Source organism: Hyperolius riggenbachi, chromosome 3, assembly GCF_040937935.1.
Source record: "Hyperolius riggenbachi isolate aHypRig1 chromosome 3, aHypRig1.pri, whole genome shotgun sequence".
Lineage (NCBI taxonomy): Eukaryota > Metazoa > Chordata > Amphibia > Anura > Hyperoliidae > Hyperolius > Hyperolius riggenbachi.
Window position 1 is genome coordinate 503716271 of NC_090648.1, and position 19287 is coordinate 503735557.

General features: G+C 43.7%; 1 protein-coding gene across 2 annotated transcripts in view; it reads right to left on the reverse strand.

Annotated features, from left to right (window-relative positions):
• Positions 1–2077: 2077 nt before the first annotated feature.
• Positions 2078–19287, reverse strand: part of FAM114A2 (family with sequence similarity 114 member A2) — an 83470-nt gene continuing 66260 nt past the window's right edge. For both annotated transcript variants that reach the window (XM_068278336.1, XM_068278337.1), the window contains exons 10-14: positions 17413–17532; positions 12703–12839; positions 9524–9596; positions 7807–7860; positions 2078–2432 (exon numbers count right to left, since the gene is read on the reverse strand). In XM_068278336.1, the coding sequence (XP_068134437.1) occupies positions 2346–2432; positions 7807–7860; positions 9524–9596; positions 12703–12839; positions 17413–17532 (471 nt within the window). In that variant the 3' untranslated portion in view covers positions 2078–2345. The remainder of the gene's footprint in view (positions 2433–7806; positions 7861–9523; positions 9597–12702; positions 12840–17412; positions 17533–19287) is intronic.

Consider the following 19287-nt stretch of genomic DNA (forward strand, 5'->3'; position numbering starts at 1 on the left):
GCATGATGGGATTTCCTATGTTATTCACGTTGCCTAGCAACTGGGAGGGGTGATCAGCACACAGCACAGTTGGAACTGTGTCTCATGCTCCCTGTCACCTCCTTTCAACCAAAAAGATGGCTGCCATCATGAAATCAAACATTTGCCTGTTCTTTTAAAACAGGGTGGGTAAGAGAATATATTACCTATCTATTTTATTTAACATAACTAATGTAACTGAAAGCGGAATATAGCCCAGCATTTCAACTTTGCTCTAAAACATTATTTACAGTATATTATATGCAACCAGCATTTTTTTTTTTTACTAGACCAGCATTGGAAGGGTTACACAGAGCTTTAAAGTTCCTGGACAGAACTGCAGACGCATCCGAAGCTGACATAGATACATTTATGTAAACAAAATGTATCTAAGTGTTGAATGTGACTCACTCTCTCTGACTGAGAAGGAGCTGGAGGACAGCCAAAGAGTGTGTAACATTTATCACTTGTTACATTCTATTTAGTTAAATGTATCTATCTGAACTTCTGCATACCTCTCCACTGAACTTTAAACCTCTGTGTTTAACCCTTCCAATTCTGGCCTAGTAAAAAAAATTGCTGGTTGCATATAATATGCTGTAAATAATGTTTTAGAGCAAAGTTGAAATGCAGGGTTATATTCCGCTTTAATGACAGTATGTTTGTTTAGGCTGGAGTTCCTCTTTAATCTCTGCTCTGGGAAACTGTTTCAATGTTGCTCCTGTTTTTCTCTTTGCGTGTCTGGATAAATCAGTCCAACAGTCACCAAGGTTAATTACTCTTCTATTCCGTAATAGCAGGATTGTATTGCTTAATACCACAATCACAGGTGATTAGACTTACACTTGGGTCCCGGCCAGCTTGCTGAACACACCCAGGCCAGAAGAGACGGCAAGCAACCCGAGCAAAGGATTCTGGGACTTGTGACATAAAAGGACATAAAAGGACTTCCAGCACTGAGTCATAGCTTGCTTTTCACACTGCATAAAAGGCAGAATCTACAAAAAAATGTAGCCACTACATACCTATGGCCTCAATTACAGGTGGAGGCTGTCAGTTTATAGGCATCATTAACTCTTCATTTGAAATGAGAGAGGTTAAAGCGGACCTGAACTCAGAACTTCCTCTCTGCTCTAAAAGATAAGCAACATCATAATAACCTATAAAGAAATACATTTCTTTGTTGCAGCTGATACAAATCCTGCTTTCATAGAAGCAGACAAAGGGTTAACATCCTGTCTTTACAAATTAGCTGCTCTGCCGAGATAGCCAGCTGACACAACTGAGAGATCAAATTACGGTGGTGATTAGTCACAGATGAGGGGGGGGGGGGGAATTAGACAGGCTAAACTCTCTAAATACATACAGGGTGCATTTCTCTATGTTTTCCTTCTGTCCTGTGCAAGAGTTCAGGTCCACTTTAAGTAGTGTAAGAACCTACCTTAACAACCTGCTGAAATGCTGCTCAGTATGGTTGGTCCACACACTGTGCAGCTGTTGGTCAGATTGTGTCACATGACCAGTCATTAACCTGCTGCCAATGGCAACCACTAAGATTTGTTTGCTGCTCATAGCAACTCATTAGAGAATGAAAATGGGGATCCACCTGAATGCAACAGGGAAGAAAAACTTGCTTTAGATGCCTTGATTTATAGAACCTCACGCCCTACGGATTAGTTTAAAGCGGTGCAAGCAGCATGAGCACAAACTATAGACAAATAGTAGATAAATTCTATCACAGAGGGGTTTTTTTTTGTTTGTTTTTTTTGCAGTAGTTTTGTTATCTCAGATGGTAGGAATAAGCTGAAACTTTCCCTTTGTGATAGGCACAATCACATGATCAGGCCTATAAACCCCAGAGGCATGCCGACAGTGATGTCACTACAGGACGAAGCAGACTATGGGCGGTTCTCTCCATGTGGACTCTACTGACATCACTCCCAGAATGCATCTGTGAGGCACAGGCAAAGTCATGTGATCATCAGCATTAGTAATATCAACTTGCTTTTACCATAAAGTAACAAAAAGAAGCTAAAGAGGAATACAAGAACGCTGTCTCTGAATACTCTACCAAACTGTACTAATAACGCTGCTAGATCTGCCTTAATGAGCGAGGAATGGAGGCGGGTCCCGTTTGCCGGGGGTGGTGAGCGTGGCTACCAGATACATGGCCGCCGGCAGGCCGAATGTGGCATACTTCCTGTCTGGTGTACAGTCACGCTCTCTTCAGGCTTCACCACATCTCCAGGAAATACAAGCTTCCGCCAACAAAAAGAAGGATTCTCCTTGGCTTTCTAGCATCAGGTAGATGTGTCCTGCAGTGAGGATTATGTCCTGCTCTGGATGTCGGAGATTTCAAGTACTGGGAGCAGAAGCTGGAAGGCATCTTGGATATAGGAAGCGCTGTTTGATGCCTGGAACAAGAAGACACATCATGCAGGGTAAGTACATGTTGCGGCACTGCTACATAAACTGGGCGCCTGGTTGGTGCTGCTGCTAGTAAAAATGTTGGTAATTTACTATGCACTTACCCAGCACCCATTCACACCTGAACCCTCCCCTCCTAGTGCCTAAAACTTACCCCCTTACCCCTTCCACCACCAACTTATAGGGATAGTCAATGAGATGCAAATCATTTGGAGTTGATGCAGGATTATGCTATTTGCGTATGCAAATTTATGCAGCTCGAAAATGGACCAATTGAATTTTATCTCAGCAAGATTTGATTGGTTTATTGTGAACCAGAGACGAAGCACCCTCATGTATTTTACCATATAGATCAGTGGGAACATTAGAGAAAACACCTACCCTGCTCTCTGTTTCATCCATCACTGCTCAGCCTGCTTGTTATCAGCCCTGATAAAATCCCCAACTGAGCATTCAGTCTGGCTTTGCTCAGGAATCATCATAGCTGAGTCAGTCTTCTCTGATGTCTTTTGAAGCCCATGCCTGCCCCCTTCTGGCTCTGCTATAATGACTCAGCTATAATGATTCCTTAGCAAAGCCAGACTGAATGCTCAGCTGAGCAGTGAAGGATGAAACAGAAAGCAAGGTAGGTGTTTTCTCTAATGTTCCCACTGATACATATGGTGAAATACATGAGGGTGCTTCATCTCTGGTTCCCTTTAAAGAACCAAACACCACTTTTGTTTCCCTTGTTTCTAATAGCTATAGAAGCCACAATGTTCCCCGTACCCTTCTAGCTGCCCATTATTTATCCAGGGGAAGGTGTGAAGATAGCATTTGTGCCTTCTATAAAAACTCTTTGAAGCACAGTGTCCTATCTCCCCTCCCCCTGCCGATGAAAGCTTTTGTTTGCTCTCTGCTACTGTGTGCAATAAAATAATTACATCAATCCTTATCTGCCTGAAACGTCTGCGGTCGGGTAGGCCTTGGAAGTGGAGTAATAAAAGCCTCTGCTAAAGTTTTAAATGCAAAAAGAGGTAAAACTTAAGTTGTTTTTTTTATTAATGAGCCACACTGTTGGAATGCATTTTTTTTAACAGATAAGTTTACGGAGTTTCGTAATACAAGTGGCTGGACAGCACAATGATCAAGGGCTCTGCCTCTGCCCGGGTCTCCTGTGTCAGAGGCAGAGCCCTTGATCGATGCGCTGTCCAGCCACTAAATACTTTAGATTTCTAATTTGATCATCCTTTATTGTATTCAATTGTGTTCAATATGTATTGGTTTGGGTTATAGTCACTCTCCTAGTAGAGTCTGATCTATACTCTATTGGAGGGGTCTTGATTGTTGGTGTTCACAGCCCCACCTCTTTCTTTAGTAAAAAAGTTTATATATTTGGTACCAGCCACTTGTATCCTTTGCGTTTGCGCTGGCTGAATCGCAAAACCGCAAACCGCTAGCGATTTTACAATCGCTACGGTTTGCTTTTTAACATAGGAATCGCGGTAGGTCATTTCCACTACCGCGATTCGCTTTTGTCGGGAACGCGAACTCGCGGCGGAGCGATAATTGCCGCGATTTTGCTATGCAGTGCATAGCATAGCAAAATCGCGGCCGCAAACGTCGGGGGAATCGCCGGTTTTGCGATTCAGCAATCGCTAGCGTTCAGCATGAACGCTAGCGATTGCAGGTGGAAAAGGGCCCTAAAGAGAACCCGAGGTGGGATTTAATTATGTTACTGGGGCACAGAGGCTGGTTGTGCACACTAACACCAGCCTCTGTTGCCCCATGGTGTGCCTCCATGTCCCCCCTGCACGCCGCTATACCCCCCGCAGTGCTGGCGACACACAGCGTGTCGCCAGCACAATGTTTACCTATGACTGTCTGTTAGCGCCGCTCCCCCGCCTCCTCTGTATCGGCGCTACCCGCCCGTGTCACTTCCCTCCCGCTGATAGGGGGGAAGGGACACGGGCGGGTAGCGCCGATGCGGAGGAGGTGGGGGAGCGGTGCTGACTGACAGCGCATAGGTAAACATTGTGCTGGCGACACGCTGCGTGTCGCTAGCACTGCGGAGGGTATAGCAGCGCGCAGGGGGGACATGGAGGCACACCATGGGGCAACAGAGGCTGGTGTTAGTGTGCACAACCAGCCTCTGTGCCCCACTAACATAATTAAATCCCACCTCGGGTTCTCTTTAAAGGGACTCCGAGCAGTGCAGTAACTATGGAAAGATGCATACCATTTTGAAGCTCTTTCTCTTCTTTCCATTGATATATAAAACGCCACCCTATGCCTTTTAGTTTTTGCTATTTTCGCTATCGAAATCGCGGCCGCCATCTTGGATTCCTTATTCAGCATTGTATTACACAGGACAACACTTTCCCCAGTGTCGGCAGCTCCATTCAGTGCAATGGAATGAAATACAAGGAACTCAGGGGGATATAATTACAAACATCATGCTGGTAGATGTAAGGATATAATTAATTAGTTGTGGGTATGCTTAAAGGCAAACCCACAGGCACTGCTCGGAGTCCCTTTAATCCCCTGATGACGCTAATTTGCGAAACCGGTCGGGAAAGAGACAGGTGGCACCTTTATACTGCTGACCCATACAGGCGTGCAACTTTCTAGGGGTTCCCATTGCAGGGGCCCCGTATTCAAGTTTTGCTTTTATGCTATTTTTTATGCTGTTTTTACTATGAAAACTCTATATTAAACGGTTTACACTTAGAGTTGGCGTTTGTTTGTTTTTATGATGTTTACTGATATCCATTTGTGAGATGAATCATTGCTGAATTGGTGGATTCTGGACAGACTGTTGCTTCCTCATGTCCTACCAAATCGTTGACACAACCTTATAATGTGGCTTATTTACTACCTCATTGTACTTTTGCACTTTAATTGACATTAACTTTGTATCAATTTTGGAACAGTCATTTATTCGTCTCTATTCTAGTGTTGTTTACTCTTTGGCTACGGTTACAGCATGTTGTGTTTGTATATTTATCATGCACTGTAGTATTGTCCTTGTTTATTTTTACCAGTGCTGATTTATTATTTGGGACCCCAGACCCATGCTATTGTTTTTATAGGTTTTTAGATATTTTTGATGTTATAATAAAGATGATTACTTATTTATTCATTACTATTTTGTTCTAGCGTGGTGCTTTTTGCCCAATATTTACCGTGGTGGAGATTTGCCTGCTCTCATTCTTTGTTGAAGACTCGTCTTCTGTTTTTGGATTCTGCACCGATTATATATAATTTACCCGTTTGTGAACTCTGGACATTGTTCTTCTCTTAGCGGCGGCCACTTTGTTTTCTTGGCGCTGATACACATATGCAAATTTGTAGTGGATATAGGCCCTAAGGTGCTTACATTGGCCAATTAAAATTGGATGTGAGTATGCACCCTTACATCGTGCAGAACTCTGCAGACATTGCCTGTGAGAGCCGCCACAAGGGGGAGACACGATAGTGCAGTGTTCAGTCTCTGTATTATATACAGTGTTCAGTCTCTGTATTATATACAGTGTTCAGTCTCTGTATTATATACAGTGTTCAGTCTCTGTATTATATACAGTGTTCAGTCTCTGTATTATATACAGTGTTCAGTCTATGTATCATATACAGTGTTCAGTCTATGTATTATATACAGTGTTCAGTCTATGTATTATATACAGTGTTCAGTCTCTGTATTATATACAGTGTTCAGTCTCTGTATTATATACAGTGTTCAGTATTATATACAGTGTTCAGTCTCTGTATTATATACAGTGTTCAGTATTATATACAGTGTTCAGTCTCTGTATCATATACAGTGTTCAGTCTCTGTATTATATACAGTGTTCAGTCTCTGTATTATATACAGTGTTCAGTCTCTGTATTATATACAGTGTTCAGTCTCTGTATTATATACAGTGTTCAGTATTATATACAGTGTTCAGTATTATATACAGTGTTCAGTCTCTGTATCATATACAGTGTTCAGTCTCTGTATCATATACAGTGTTCAGTCTCTGTATTATATACAGTGTTCAGTCTCTGTATTATATACAGTGTTCAGTCTCTGTATTATATATAGTGTTCAGTCTCTGTATTATATACAGTGTTCAGTCTCTGTATCATATACAGTGTTCTGTCTCTGTATCATATACAGTGTTCAGTCTCTGTATCATATACAGTGTTCTGTCTCTGTATTATATACAGTGTTCAGTCTCTGTATTATATACAGTGTTCAGTCTCTGTATTATATATAGTGTTCAGTATTATATACAGTGTTCTGTATCATATACAGTGTTCAGTCTCTGTATCATATACAGTGTTCAGTCTCTGTATTATATACAGTGTTCAGTCTCTGTATTATATACAGTGTTCAGTCTCTGTATTATATACAGTGTTCAGTCTCTGTATCATATACAGTGTTCTGTCTCTGTATTATATACAGTGTTCACTCTCTGTATCATATACAGTGTTCAGTCTCTGTATCATATACAGTGTTCTGTCTCTGTATTATATACAGTGTTCAGTCTCTGTATTATATACAGTGTTCAGTCTCTGTATTATATACAGTGTTCAGTCTCTGTATTATATACAGTGTTCAGTCTCTGTATTATATACAGTGTTCAGTATTATATACAGTGTTCTGTATCATATACAGTGTTCAGTCTCTGTATCATATACAGTGTTCAGTCTCTGTATTATATACAGTGTTCAGTCTCTGTATTATATACAGTGTTCAGTCTCTGTATTATATATAGTGTTCAGTCTCTGTATCATATACAGTGTTCTGTCTCTGTATTATATACAGTGTTCAGTCTCTGTATCATATACAGTGTTCTGTCTCTGTATCATATACAGTGTTCAGTCTCTGTATCATATACAGTGTTCTGTCTCTGTATTATATACAGTGTTCAGTCTCTGTATCATATACAGTGTTCAGTCTCTGTATTATATACAGTGTTCAGTCTCTGTATTATATACAGTGTTCAGTATTATATACAGTGTTCAGTCTCTGTATTATATACAGTGTTCAGTATTATATACAGTGTTCAGTCTCTGTATCATATACAGTGTTCAGTCTCTGTATTATATACAGTGTTCAGTCTCTGTATTATATACAGTGTTCACTCTCTGTATTATATACAGTGTTCACTCTCTGTATTATATACAGTGTTCACTCTCTGTATTATATACAGTGTTCACTCTCTGTATTATATACAGTGTTCACTCTCTGTATTATATACAGTGTTCACTCTCTGTATCATATACAGTGTTCAGTCTCTGTATCATATACAGTGTTCAGTCTCTGTATCATATACAGTGTTCAGTCTCTGTATTATATACAGTGGGTCACATCAGGACTCAGGGAGAAGGACTCACCTCTAGAAACACTCCAGTAATTAATGGGTTAAGGATGTCCGATTTCTCTGATGCCTGGGGGGAAAAAAAACAGACAGGAAGGTGACTCAGGTCTATATATCTATCTTTTCCTCCCCACTACCCTCTAGATTGTAAGCTCCCAAGGGCAGGGACCTCCCCCTAGTCCCTGCACCCCACTACCCTCTAGATTGTAAGCTCGCAAGGGCAGGGACCTCCCCCTAGTCCCTGCACCCCACTACCCTCTAGATTGTAAGCTCCCAAGGGCAGGGACCTCCCCCTAGTCCCTGCACCCCACTACCCTCTAGATTGTAAGCTCGCAAGGGCAGGGTCCTCCTCCTAGTGTTTCCACCCCACTACCCTCTAGATTGTAAGCTCACAAGGGCAGGGACCTCCTCCTAGTGTCTCCACCCCACTACCCTCTAGATTGTAAGCTCACAAGGGCAGGGACCTCCTCCTAGTGTCTCCACCCCACTACCCTCTAGATTGTAAGCTCACAAGGGCAGGGACCTCCTCCTAGTGTCTCCACCCCACTACCCTCTAGATTGTAAGCTCACAAGGGCAGGGACCTCCTCCTAGTGTCTCCACCCCACTACCCTCTAGATTGTAAGCTCACAAGGGCAGGGTCCTCCTCCTAGTGTTTCCTCCCCACTACCCTCTAGATTGTAAGCTCACAAGGGCAGGGTCCTCCTCCTAGTGTTTCCTCCCCACTACCCTCTAGATTGTAAGCTCACAAGGGCACGGACCTCCCCCTAGTGTCTCCACCCCACTACCCTCTAGATCAGGCTTTCTCAACCAGGGTTCCTTGAGGACTCTGCAGGGGTTCCTTGGCATTTTCCCCCATCGTGGGGGAAGTATAATAAAGCACACTATAATAGGTGGTACTGTAACAAGAAGCACTAAATTGGGGCATCAGGAGATGGTATAATGAGTGGCAGTGTAATGGGGGTAGTGAAATAAACAGCCACACATACTTTTAAAGACCACGCCTCCTGCAAAATAAATGTAGGGGTTCCTTGAGATCAAAAACTTGTTTGCAGGGGTTCCTTGAGATCCAAAAGTTATTTGCAGGGTTCCTCCAGGGTACAACGGTTGAGAAAGGCTGCTCTAGACTGTAAGCTCACAAGGGCAGGCTCCTCCCCCTAGTGTCTCCACCCCACTACCCTCTAGATCGTAAGCTCACAAGGGCAGGGACCTCCTCCTAGTGTTTCTCATACTGCTTTAATTTAACATATGTACATGTACCAACTACATATCAACTATGTATGTATTTGTATTTCTACTATTCGATGTCATGACTGTACAGTGTCTTGTATTTCTTATGTATATTTGTTCCCCATTATTTATTTTTGTACTATGTACAGCGCTACAGAAGATGTTGGCGTTATATAAATAAATAATAATGCACTATGGATGAGTGATGTGTTGGGGATGGGATCAGGGGGAGCGCGAATGTGATCAGCGTTTTGGGTGCACAAATGGTGACTAGGGTGTGCGTTTTGTTTATGTGCTTAGTGTCATATGACCTAATCATGCAGTAGAGCTACCAGGCTGCTGGGGGAGGGGCTTTGCTCAGGCTGTGTCGCACAAATACAAGAAGTAGATAAGGGGGGACACATGGCTGATCACACTGGGTAAGCTATATGACTGGGCCGTAGGTGTTTTAGGTAGATTGTAGTAAACGCCATTAGTAGCAATATTACAGCAGCACAGTACTTACCCCAGCTGTTGTCAGTAGAGTGGTCATCTTCTTTGAAAGCTGTGAGATCTCCTTGCATAGTGTAATGGTCATTCTAAAAAACAACAAAACAAAATATTATTATAAACCAACATACAGTGCAAAACTCTTACATGCCACCAAAAGACGACCATCGCAGGTTCACCAACAAGAAAAAAACTATAACCAATATACTGATCTCCCAAGGCCCACACATTTCTGCTCACATGGACACGGTTTGAGTGATCTTTTTATCCCTGTATTAAAGGGAGTCTAAAGTGTTTTTTAAAAAAAAAAAAAGATAGGAGAGGGAAGGCTCTGGGTCCTATAGAGTCTTCTCGTTCCTCTACCGGTCCCATCGTTCCAGCGCTGGCTCCCCCATCAGCAACCTCTGACCGATCTGTAGAAAACTTCTCGCTGCTGCTGCCCGAGGCTTCGGAAGTCTTCGGGAACCTGAATGCTCCTGAAGACAGGTCACTCCGTACTGTGCATGCACGAGCACACTCTCTCTCGCGCATGTGCAGTACAGATCCGCCCAACTTCAGGAGCACTCGGGCTCCTGAAGACTTCCGAAGCTTCTCACCACGGGAGATTGGAACGTGAAGGCTCATTACCCAGAGCCCCCCCCCCCCCCCCTCTCCTTAGGTATCTGTTTTTTTTTTCTTCAAATTCGCTTCAGACTTGCTCTAATGGGTGGCTTCAAATCGCACAAAGAAAGACCAACCAGAGAGGCAAAATGCATACATTGGTTCAAAATTGTAGATGAAGGTTTAAACAAAGATTACAATTTCTTGTGCAGATATGATGGGTTTTAAAGAGGAACTCCAGTGAAAATAATAATAAATAGTAATAAAAAAGGGCTTAATTTTTACAATAATTATGTATAAATGATTTAGTCAGTGTTTGCCCATTGTAAAATCTTTCCTCTCCCTGATTTACATTCTGACATTTATCACTTGGTGACATTTTTACTGCTGGCAGGTGATGTCACTGGAAGGAGATGCTGCTGGCGTTTTTGGCAGTTGGAAACAAACAGCTATTATTTCCCACAATGCAATGAGGTTCACAGACAGAAAACTGTCAGGACCATGGTCCTGACATCACACTGTGGGAGGGGTTTCACCACAATATCAGCCATACAGAGCACCTTTGATGATCTATTAGAGAAAAGGAAAAGATTTCTCATGGGAAAGGAGGTATCAGCTACTGATTGGGTGAAGCTCAATTCTTGGTCACAGTTTCTCTTTAAATGCCACAATTCTTTTTAGCCTACAACAAACTCTGTATGTACCGTGACCAGGTCACTTTTAAACTCTGAATTTACGATATTTCCCCATCACACCGAGTCTGTGATCTTTTAGCTCACAAATGGTCTTATCCATTTGTCATAAATCAGCTAGCATCCCTGTGAGACCCGCCTGATGTTGTATTTAAGGCATCCAATTACATTTATTTGTGTTTGCAGGACAATTTATCTCATTTTAATGTCCAATGTATACAAGCTGTGTGCTCTAAATGATGTCGTCAGCATACAGGAATCAAGTCTGAGGAAGGCTTAATCTCTAAATGGTATCATCCTGATTGAAAACTTATTTCTTTTACTGATGGCCAATACGGTACAATACTCCACTGCTGCTAGAAATATCTGGCAAAATGTAGAACCTTAAATAAATATTTAACAATTTTAATTTATACATTATTTAGTCACAGTTTACACCTTGTAAAATCTGTCCTCACCCTGATTTACACTCTGAAATTTATCACAAGCGGTAATATCTTTACTGCTGGCAGGTGCTTCACTACAGAATGTATCTTTATTGTGTGTTTGGAAGTGAGCAGAAACAACACCTGTTCTTCCTGAGTGCTTTGGGGCAGAAGGCTGCATAAGTAAATAGCCTAGGATAAACATAACTAGTAGAGCAAGGCCACATACCAATATACAATATCTACATAGGGGTAGTGATTCCGATGCTGAAACCAGAATAATTAATTGGGTAATTAATAATTTACTACGTTTTACCATATGTCACTAAGATGCCTCTTTAAAGCCGACGTGAACTCTTGCACAGGAGAGGAGAACTCAGAGAAATCCACCCTGTGTGTGTTTATAGAGAACAGCCTGTCTAATTCTCCATTCTCATCAAGGAATTAGCTAGTGTAATTTGATCTGCCGACACAGGATGTTAACCCTTTCTGTGCTCCCAGCAAACCAGGAAGTAACCACTCTGCAGCATGTCTGAGGAACTTTATAAGCTGTAAAAAAAGAAATGTTTTTTCTGTGAAGGTTATCATGCTGTTGCTTATCTTTTAGAGCAGAGAGGATGTTCTAAGATGTTCAGGTCCGCTTTAACAGTAAAGGTAAGGCAGCATTCTATGTAGTCTTACTGCCTTCCTTGCAGGTTTAATTATAAAAAACACACCTGCAAAGCCCTTTGGCAAGTTTCTGTACATCTGTACTTCCTGCTACAGGAACACGCCCTGCAGTAACCATAGCCACACCCCTTCCACGTCCTCTGGACCACACTGCAGGGTCAGCGCTAGAGCAGAGGGTGGTTTCAGAGACCGATGGATGGGGGCGTGGTCATGCATCACACAGCCCCATCCACCTGGCTACAGGTTGTCATTGGTTGAGGTTCGGGTAGAATTTGAACCTGATTAAATAAACACTGAAGCCACCAAAAACAAATAGTTACTTATGGAGAGCGAGGGTTCCAGATTTCATAGAGCCATCCTGATACTTCCGAAGAGAGGAGGCTCTGTACCCCCCCTCCCCCACTGAAGTTATCTGACCAACTGGTTGAATACTCCTCATGTCCCTGAGTGCTTCAGAAGATGGGCGGCTACATGATGAGCTCACGCTTGTGCAGTTGCGGAGCTGCCCCTCCTTAGGAGTACTTGGGGCTACGTATCCTTCAGAGGACTCCCGAAGATGCAAAATTTCACAGGGGGACAGCGGTGGACCAGAGGCATGGAGAGGCCAGGGGAAGACTCTATGGGACCCAGAACCTCCAATCCGCATAGGTAAGTATCAAACTTTTTTCCAGTTCACTTCACATTTTCTTTAAAGGACCACTATTGTGAAAAAATTGTAAAATGTAAAATACATGTAAACATATACAAATAAGTAGTTAATGTTAATGGGTAACCCATGTAAGTAATACGTAATTAGGCTGAACACTTACTGCGACAAAGCTCGACCCCGGGACACCGCTGACACCTTGGCCTCTCCATGTAAGATCAATGTTGCGGTTTTGTGGAACACCTCCATTGAGCACGCGGTCAGCTCAGCCAGACTGCGGATGGACGATTCATGGATATCCTGATGACACAAAAACATAATTTAACTCAAATACATTAACGTGAAACCCCAGCCAAAGCTCAGGTACAAAATTACATACTCACCTTAGAAAAAGTCCTCCGGACCACCATAGCCACTAGCAAACCCTCCAAAGATTACTCTGATAGGGGGCACGCTCGTGTTTGAGGAGGAGTAGGGCCCTGATCAGCAGGAGGTTCCTGACGCAGTGGCGTGTGCAGGGGAGGTTTCCAGTGCCCACCCCCGTGACTCCTGTATCTTTAAAGGGACTCCGAGCAGTACAGAAACTATGGAAAGATGCATACCATTTTGAAGCTCTCTTTCCAATGATATATAAACCGCCACCCTACGCCTTTTAGTTTTCGCAATCGAAAAAGCGGTCGCTGCAATTTCGATTGCAAAAATATCGAAAACTAAAAGGCGTAGGGCGGCGGTTTATGTGTCGTTGGAAAGAGGAGAAAGAGAGCTTCAAAATGGTATGCATCTTTCCATAGTTTCTGCACTGCTCGGAGTCCCTTAAAGAAAATCGCCCCATCCAATCGCCACGATCTACAATCCTCCTCCCCTCCTCTTCCCTCCCATCCGTCCAATCAGTCGTGCTGGTGCCTCCCTCCCCAGCCATTGAGAGAGTGACAGAGGCAGCCAAGCTCATTTCCTGCACCAGGGCCAGGCAGCAGCAGATCACAGGAAGCTCAGCCATATAAGCGTTGTTCCAGCCCCAGACTGGCGGTGGTGACTTCCTCCTTCTCCCCAGGCAGCAGGCCACGTGTCTGTGCCGCCTGCAGTGAAGGTTCAGCCAAGCGAGGAGGAGAAACAGTACAGAAGTGAAAGCTGTACTGAGCTTTTAAGTCAGCAGAAGCCCCATAAAGGAGCCATAATAATTCGAGACATCTGGGAGGCGTGTCAGCTAACAGCTACCTTAAAGTAGTTAGGACCTTAAAGTGAAACGAGCAACATTTTTAGCCCCAGAACATCTCAATAACACATTAAAAATGCATGCCAACAATGTAAGTCATTAATAAAATCTTACCTCTTCTAATTACATTTAAAAGTTTAGCAGAGGCTTTTATTACCCTACTTCCAAGGCCTGCCCAACCTCAGAAACATCAGGCAGATAAGGACTGATGTAATTATTTTATTGCACACATTAGCAGAGAGCTTTTTTCTGCAGTTTTCCTGGTTTCTAATAGCTGTAGGAGCTGTCGGGTTCCCCCCTCCCCTTCCTTCTGACCTTATTTATCCAAGGAAAAGTGTGAATGTAATAAAGCGTGACCTCTCTAAGCTGTTTGAAGCACAGTGTAATCTCCCCACCCCCTTGCTGATCAAAGCTTTTGCTTGCTCACTGCTACTGCCAATTACAGCAGTCCTTATCTGACTGCTCTTTGAGGACAGGCAGGCCGCAGAAATAGGGCAATAAATACAAACATTGAAATGTAAAAAGAAGAGGTACTATTGAGTCTCATTGTTAGCATGCATTTTAATGTGCCATTAAGATGTCCTGGGGGCTACAAATGGTGTTCAGATCACTTTAAGTGGCACAACTGGATCGGCCATGTTCATGGCAACAGCACACTAAGATGAGGGAGTGAAGCCCAGAAGAAAAGATCTTTCGAATGTATTCTTTAAGTAAACACTGGAGAATCCGCGTATGATAGGGCTGCATGATAAACCGAATTTAAATCGAAATCGAGTAAGCTGCAATAACTCACCTTCCGCCTACCGGGATACTCAACAGCCTCTTTCTACTTCCTCTCCCAGGCGTCCTTTCGCGTTGATACCAGTGCCCCCTGTGATGACATACAGTTACGTCATCACAGGGGGCGCTGGTACCAACGCAACGGACCCCTGGGAGAGGAAGTAGGAAGAGGCTGCCGGGATTGCTGAAGGTGAGTTATGGCGCTATTCCCGCTCTCCCCCGCTGCACCTATGCTGCCTGGCTACCTATACTGGAGGCACCTACCTACGGATACTGGGGGCAACTATACTGGCGGCACCTACCTCACTAACCTTTACTAGGGGAAACTAAACTGGCTATTTATACTGGAGACACCTACCTAGCTAACCGATACTAGGGGCAACAATTCTAGCTACCTATACTGGAGGCACCTACCTAGCTAACCTATACTGGGGGCAACTATACAGGCGGCACCTACCTAGCTAACCTATACTGGGGGCAACTATACTGAAGGCACCTACCTGGCTAAAACTATACTGGGGGCATTGTGAATTTAGTGCTTAAAGAGAACCAGAGATGAAGCACCCTCATGTATTTTACCATATATATCAGTGGGAACATGACAGTAAACACCTAATCTGCTCTCTGTTTCATTCTTCTCTGCTAAATCTGCCTGTTATCAACTCTGATAAAATCTCCGACTGAGCATTCAGTCTGGCTTTGCCCCGGAATGATTATAGCTGAGTCAGTCTTCTGTGATGTCTTTTCAAGCCCAAGCCTGCCCCCTCCTGGCTCTGCTTTCCTGATATTTATCTTCGTAGCAGGAAAGCAGAGCCAGGAGGGGGCAGGCTTGGGCTTGAAAAGACATCACAGAAGACTGACTCAGCTATAATCATTCTGGGGCAAAGCTAGACTGAATGCTCAGTTGGAGATTGTATCAGAGTTGATAACAGGCAGATTTAGCAGAGAAGAATGAAACAGAGAGCAGAGTAGGTGTTTACTGTCATGCCAAATAACACAGTGAGATGCATGGCTGAGATAGCGATCACTCTCACTGCAACTGATGCGTGGACTGAAGAGCATGATAATCGATCTGCTGTGTCCCTCTCCTGACCCAGGATTACAAACTCCACTTATATGAATAAAGCATTTCATGCTAACAAAGCAAAACAGTTAAAGAGAACCCGAGGTGTGTTTAAAGAATGTTATCTGCATACAGAGGCTGGATCTGCCTATACAGCCCAGCCTCTGTTGCTATCCCGAACCCCCCTAAGGTCCCCCTGCACTCTGCAATCCCTCATAAATCACAGCCATGCTGTGAGGCTGTGTTCACATCTGTAGTGTCAGTCTCGGCTGCTCCCCCGCCTCCTGCATAGCTCCGGTCCCTGCCCCCGTCCCTTCCCTCCAATCAGCAGGGAGGGAAGGGAGGCAGGCGGGGACTGGAGTTCTGCAGGAGGCGGGGAGAGCAGCAGACTGACACTATAGAGATAAACACAGCCCCTCTGACAAGCTGTTTGTCAGCAGCATGGCTGTGATTTATGAGGGATTGCAGAGTGCAGGGGGACCTTAGGGGGGTTTGGGATAGCAACAGAGCCTGGGCTGTATAGGCAGATCCAGCCTCTGTATGCAGATAATATTCTTCAAACCCACCTCGGGTTCTCTTTAAGGTACATACACACGTCTGATTTTTCCAAACGACTGGTCATTTGGACGTCAAGTCAGACGTGTACAAACGATCGTTCAGCTGATAAGACTGGTTTTATAGGATCCGCTATAAAACCAGTCTTATCAGCGGAACGATTGTTTGTACACACGTCTGACTTGACGTCTAAACGGCCGGTCGTTTGGAAAAATCAGACGCGTGTATGTACCTTTAACTTCATATGTCGCATTTATTTCCTTCACAGCATTAAAAGGAACCTTAACTGAGCGGGATATGGAGGTTTCCTTTTAACCTCTTACACCTCCCTAGTTACCAGTCTATTTTTTACAATTTAGGCCACTGCAGCATTAAGGCCTCGCTGCAGGGCTGTACAACTCAGCAAACAAGTGATTCCCCTTCCCCCTTTTCTGCCCACCATCAGAGCTTACTGTTGGTGGGCTCTGATCCCTGCCGCCCTGTTTGTTTATATTTTTGTTTCTTTATATATAAATTTCACTATTTTTTTTATTTTATTTTATAAATTAGCCTTCCTTCCCTCCCTCCCCCCGCCAGCCAATCACAGCGATCGTCTGTCATAGGCATCAGCGCCACAAAAGATGATGACACTACATAAATCAATAATGGTAATAATAGTAATATTACCGGTCAGCAGTTTCACAATGAATTAAAGGACCACTGTCGCGAAAAATATGAAATATACATAAAAATGTAAAATATATGTAAACACATACATATAAGAAGTGCGTTCTCCCAGAGTAAAAATTAGCCATAGATTACTTTTCTCCTATGTTGCTGTCACTTACAGTAGGTAGTAGAAATCTGACATTACCGACAGGTTTTGGGCTAGTCCATCTCTCCATAGGGGATTCTCAGCATGGCCTTTATTCTTTTGTAAAGACACTCCCTGAAAAATATTTATACGAAGATGCTGGCCAGCCTCCCTGCACACTATTTTGGCAGTTGGACAGAGCAACTGCCACTCACTAAGTGCTTTTGAGAATAAGGAAAACTCTGAGAACTTACCTATGAGAAGATGGGCTAGTCCAAAACCTGTCGGTTCTGTCAGATTTCTACTACCTACTGTAAGTGACAGCAACATAGGAGAAAAGTAATGTATGGCTCATTTTACTCTGGAAGAAACGTACTTCTTATCAGTATACTGTATGTTTACATATATTTAAAACTTTAAAATTTTCGCGACAGTGGTGCTTTAATAGGGATGACTTGAAGATACGCACCTCCACTGTGTACTTCCTCTCCTGGCTCTCGTCCTGGGGGTCCGTGGGCTCCTCCCCTCCCGCCACTCTCTCTTCCTCCTCCTCCACCTTATCCATCCACCTGTACGCCGATTTCCGGGCCTGCAACGTCAAGAGATGACAGCTCGTGATAACAAGAGTTGGGTAAACACCATTCATAAGAGTATAAATAATAAAGCTGAATGAACAATTTAAAGGGAACCTAAACTGAGAAGGATCTGGATTTTATCTTTTAAAATAATACCAGTTGCCTGACTCTCCTGCTGATCCTGTGTCTCTAATACTTTTAGCCGCAGCCCTTGAACAAGCATGCAGATCGGGTGCTCTGACTGAAGTCAGACTGGATTAGCTGCATGCTTGTTTCTGGTATGATTTAGACACTACTGCAGCCAAAGAGATCAGCAGGTTCCTGTTAAAGAGAACCCGAGGTGGGGTTCTGACAATGAAAGCCACATACAGAGGCTGGGTCTGCCTATACAGCCCAGCCTCTGTCGCTATCCAGATAACCCCTAAGCCCCCCCCCCTGTGCTCTGCGATCACCCATAAATCACAGCCGCACTGCCGACACGCAGCGTGTCACAGCTGGCTGTTTTTACCTCTGTATTGTCAGTCTCGGCACTCCCACCGCCTCCTGCATAGCTCCAGTCCCCACCCGCTAGGCCCCCCTGCACTCTGAGATCACCCATAAATCACTCCCCGCCGACTGGAGGGAAGGGATGCAGGCACGGACTGGAGTTATGCAGGAGGCGGGGGGAGCACCCAGAGTGACAGTACAGATGTAAACACAGCCCGCACAGCGCGGCTGTAATTTATGGGTAATCGCAGAGCGCAGGGGGGGCTTAGGGGGGGATCTGGATAGCAACGGAGGCTGGGCATTATAGGCAGACCCAGCCTCTGTATGCAGATTTGATTGTCAGAACCCCACCTCGAGTTCTCTTTAACAAATACTGCACATGGAAGTGTGCAGAAAGGATCAAACAAGGTAGAGATCAACAGCAAAGAAAAAGCAGATCCCGTGGTATCCGCACCACTGCAACAATAGAGAAAAGTACAAAACGAGCTTTATTTGATACACATATGAACTCAACAATTAAAATTGAGTTAAGCAAAGGCACATAATGTAATTGAGTATAATCCATCAAATTGTACAGTACAAACACACCCTCAAATTCCCTAGTATATCAACATGGGCTGAGAAAATCTCAAAATTCACTTGTCACGACAAGCATACGCTCTACCTTAGGCCACTTCCCCTTTGTCCTTAAAGAGAACCAGAGATGAAGCACCCTCTTGTATTTTACCTTATAAATCAGTGGGAACATGACAGTAAACACCTAATCTGCTCTTTGTTTCATTGTTCTCTGTTTAATCTGACTGTTATCCCCTCTGATAAGAATCCCAGACTGAGCACTCAGTCTGGCTTTGCTACGGAAAGATTATAGCTGAGTCTGTCTTCTCTGGTGTCTTTTCAAGCCCAAGCCTGCCCCCTTGTGGCTCTGCTATAATGACTCAGCTATAATTATTCCCTGCAAAGCCAGACTGAATGCTCAGTCCGGGATTCTTATCACAGCTGATAACAGACATTTTTAACAGTGAGGATGAAACAGACAGCAGGGTAGGTGTTTTCTCTAAAGTTCCTACTGATATACAGGGAGTGCAGAATTATTAGGCAAGTTGTATTTTTGAGGAATAATTTTATTATTGAAAAACAACCATGTTCTCAATGAACCCAAAAAACTCATTAATATCAAAGCTGAATATTTTTGAAAGTAGTTTTTAGTTTTTTTTTAGTTTTAGCTATTTTAGGGGGGTATCTGTGTGTGCAGGTGACTATTACTGTGCATAATTATTAGGCAA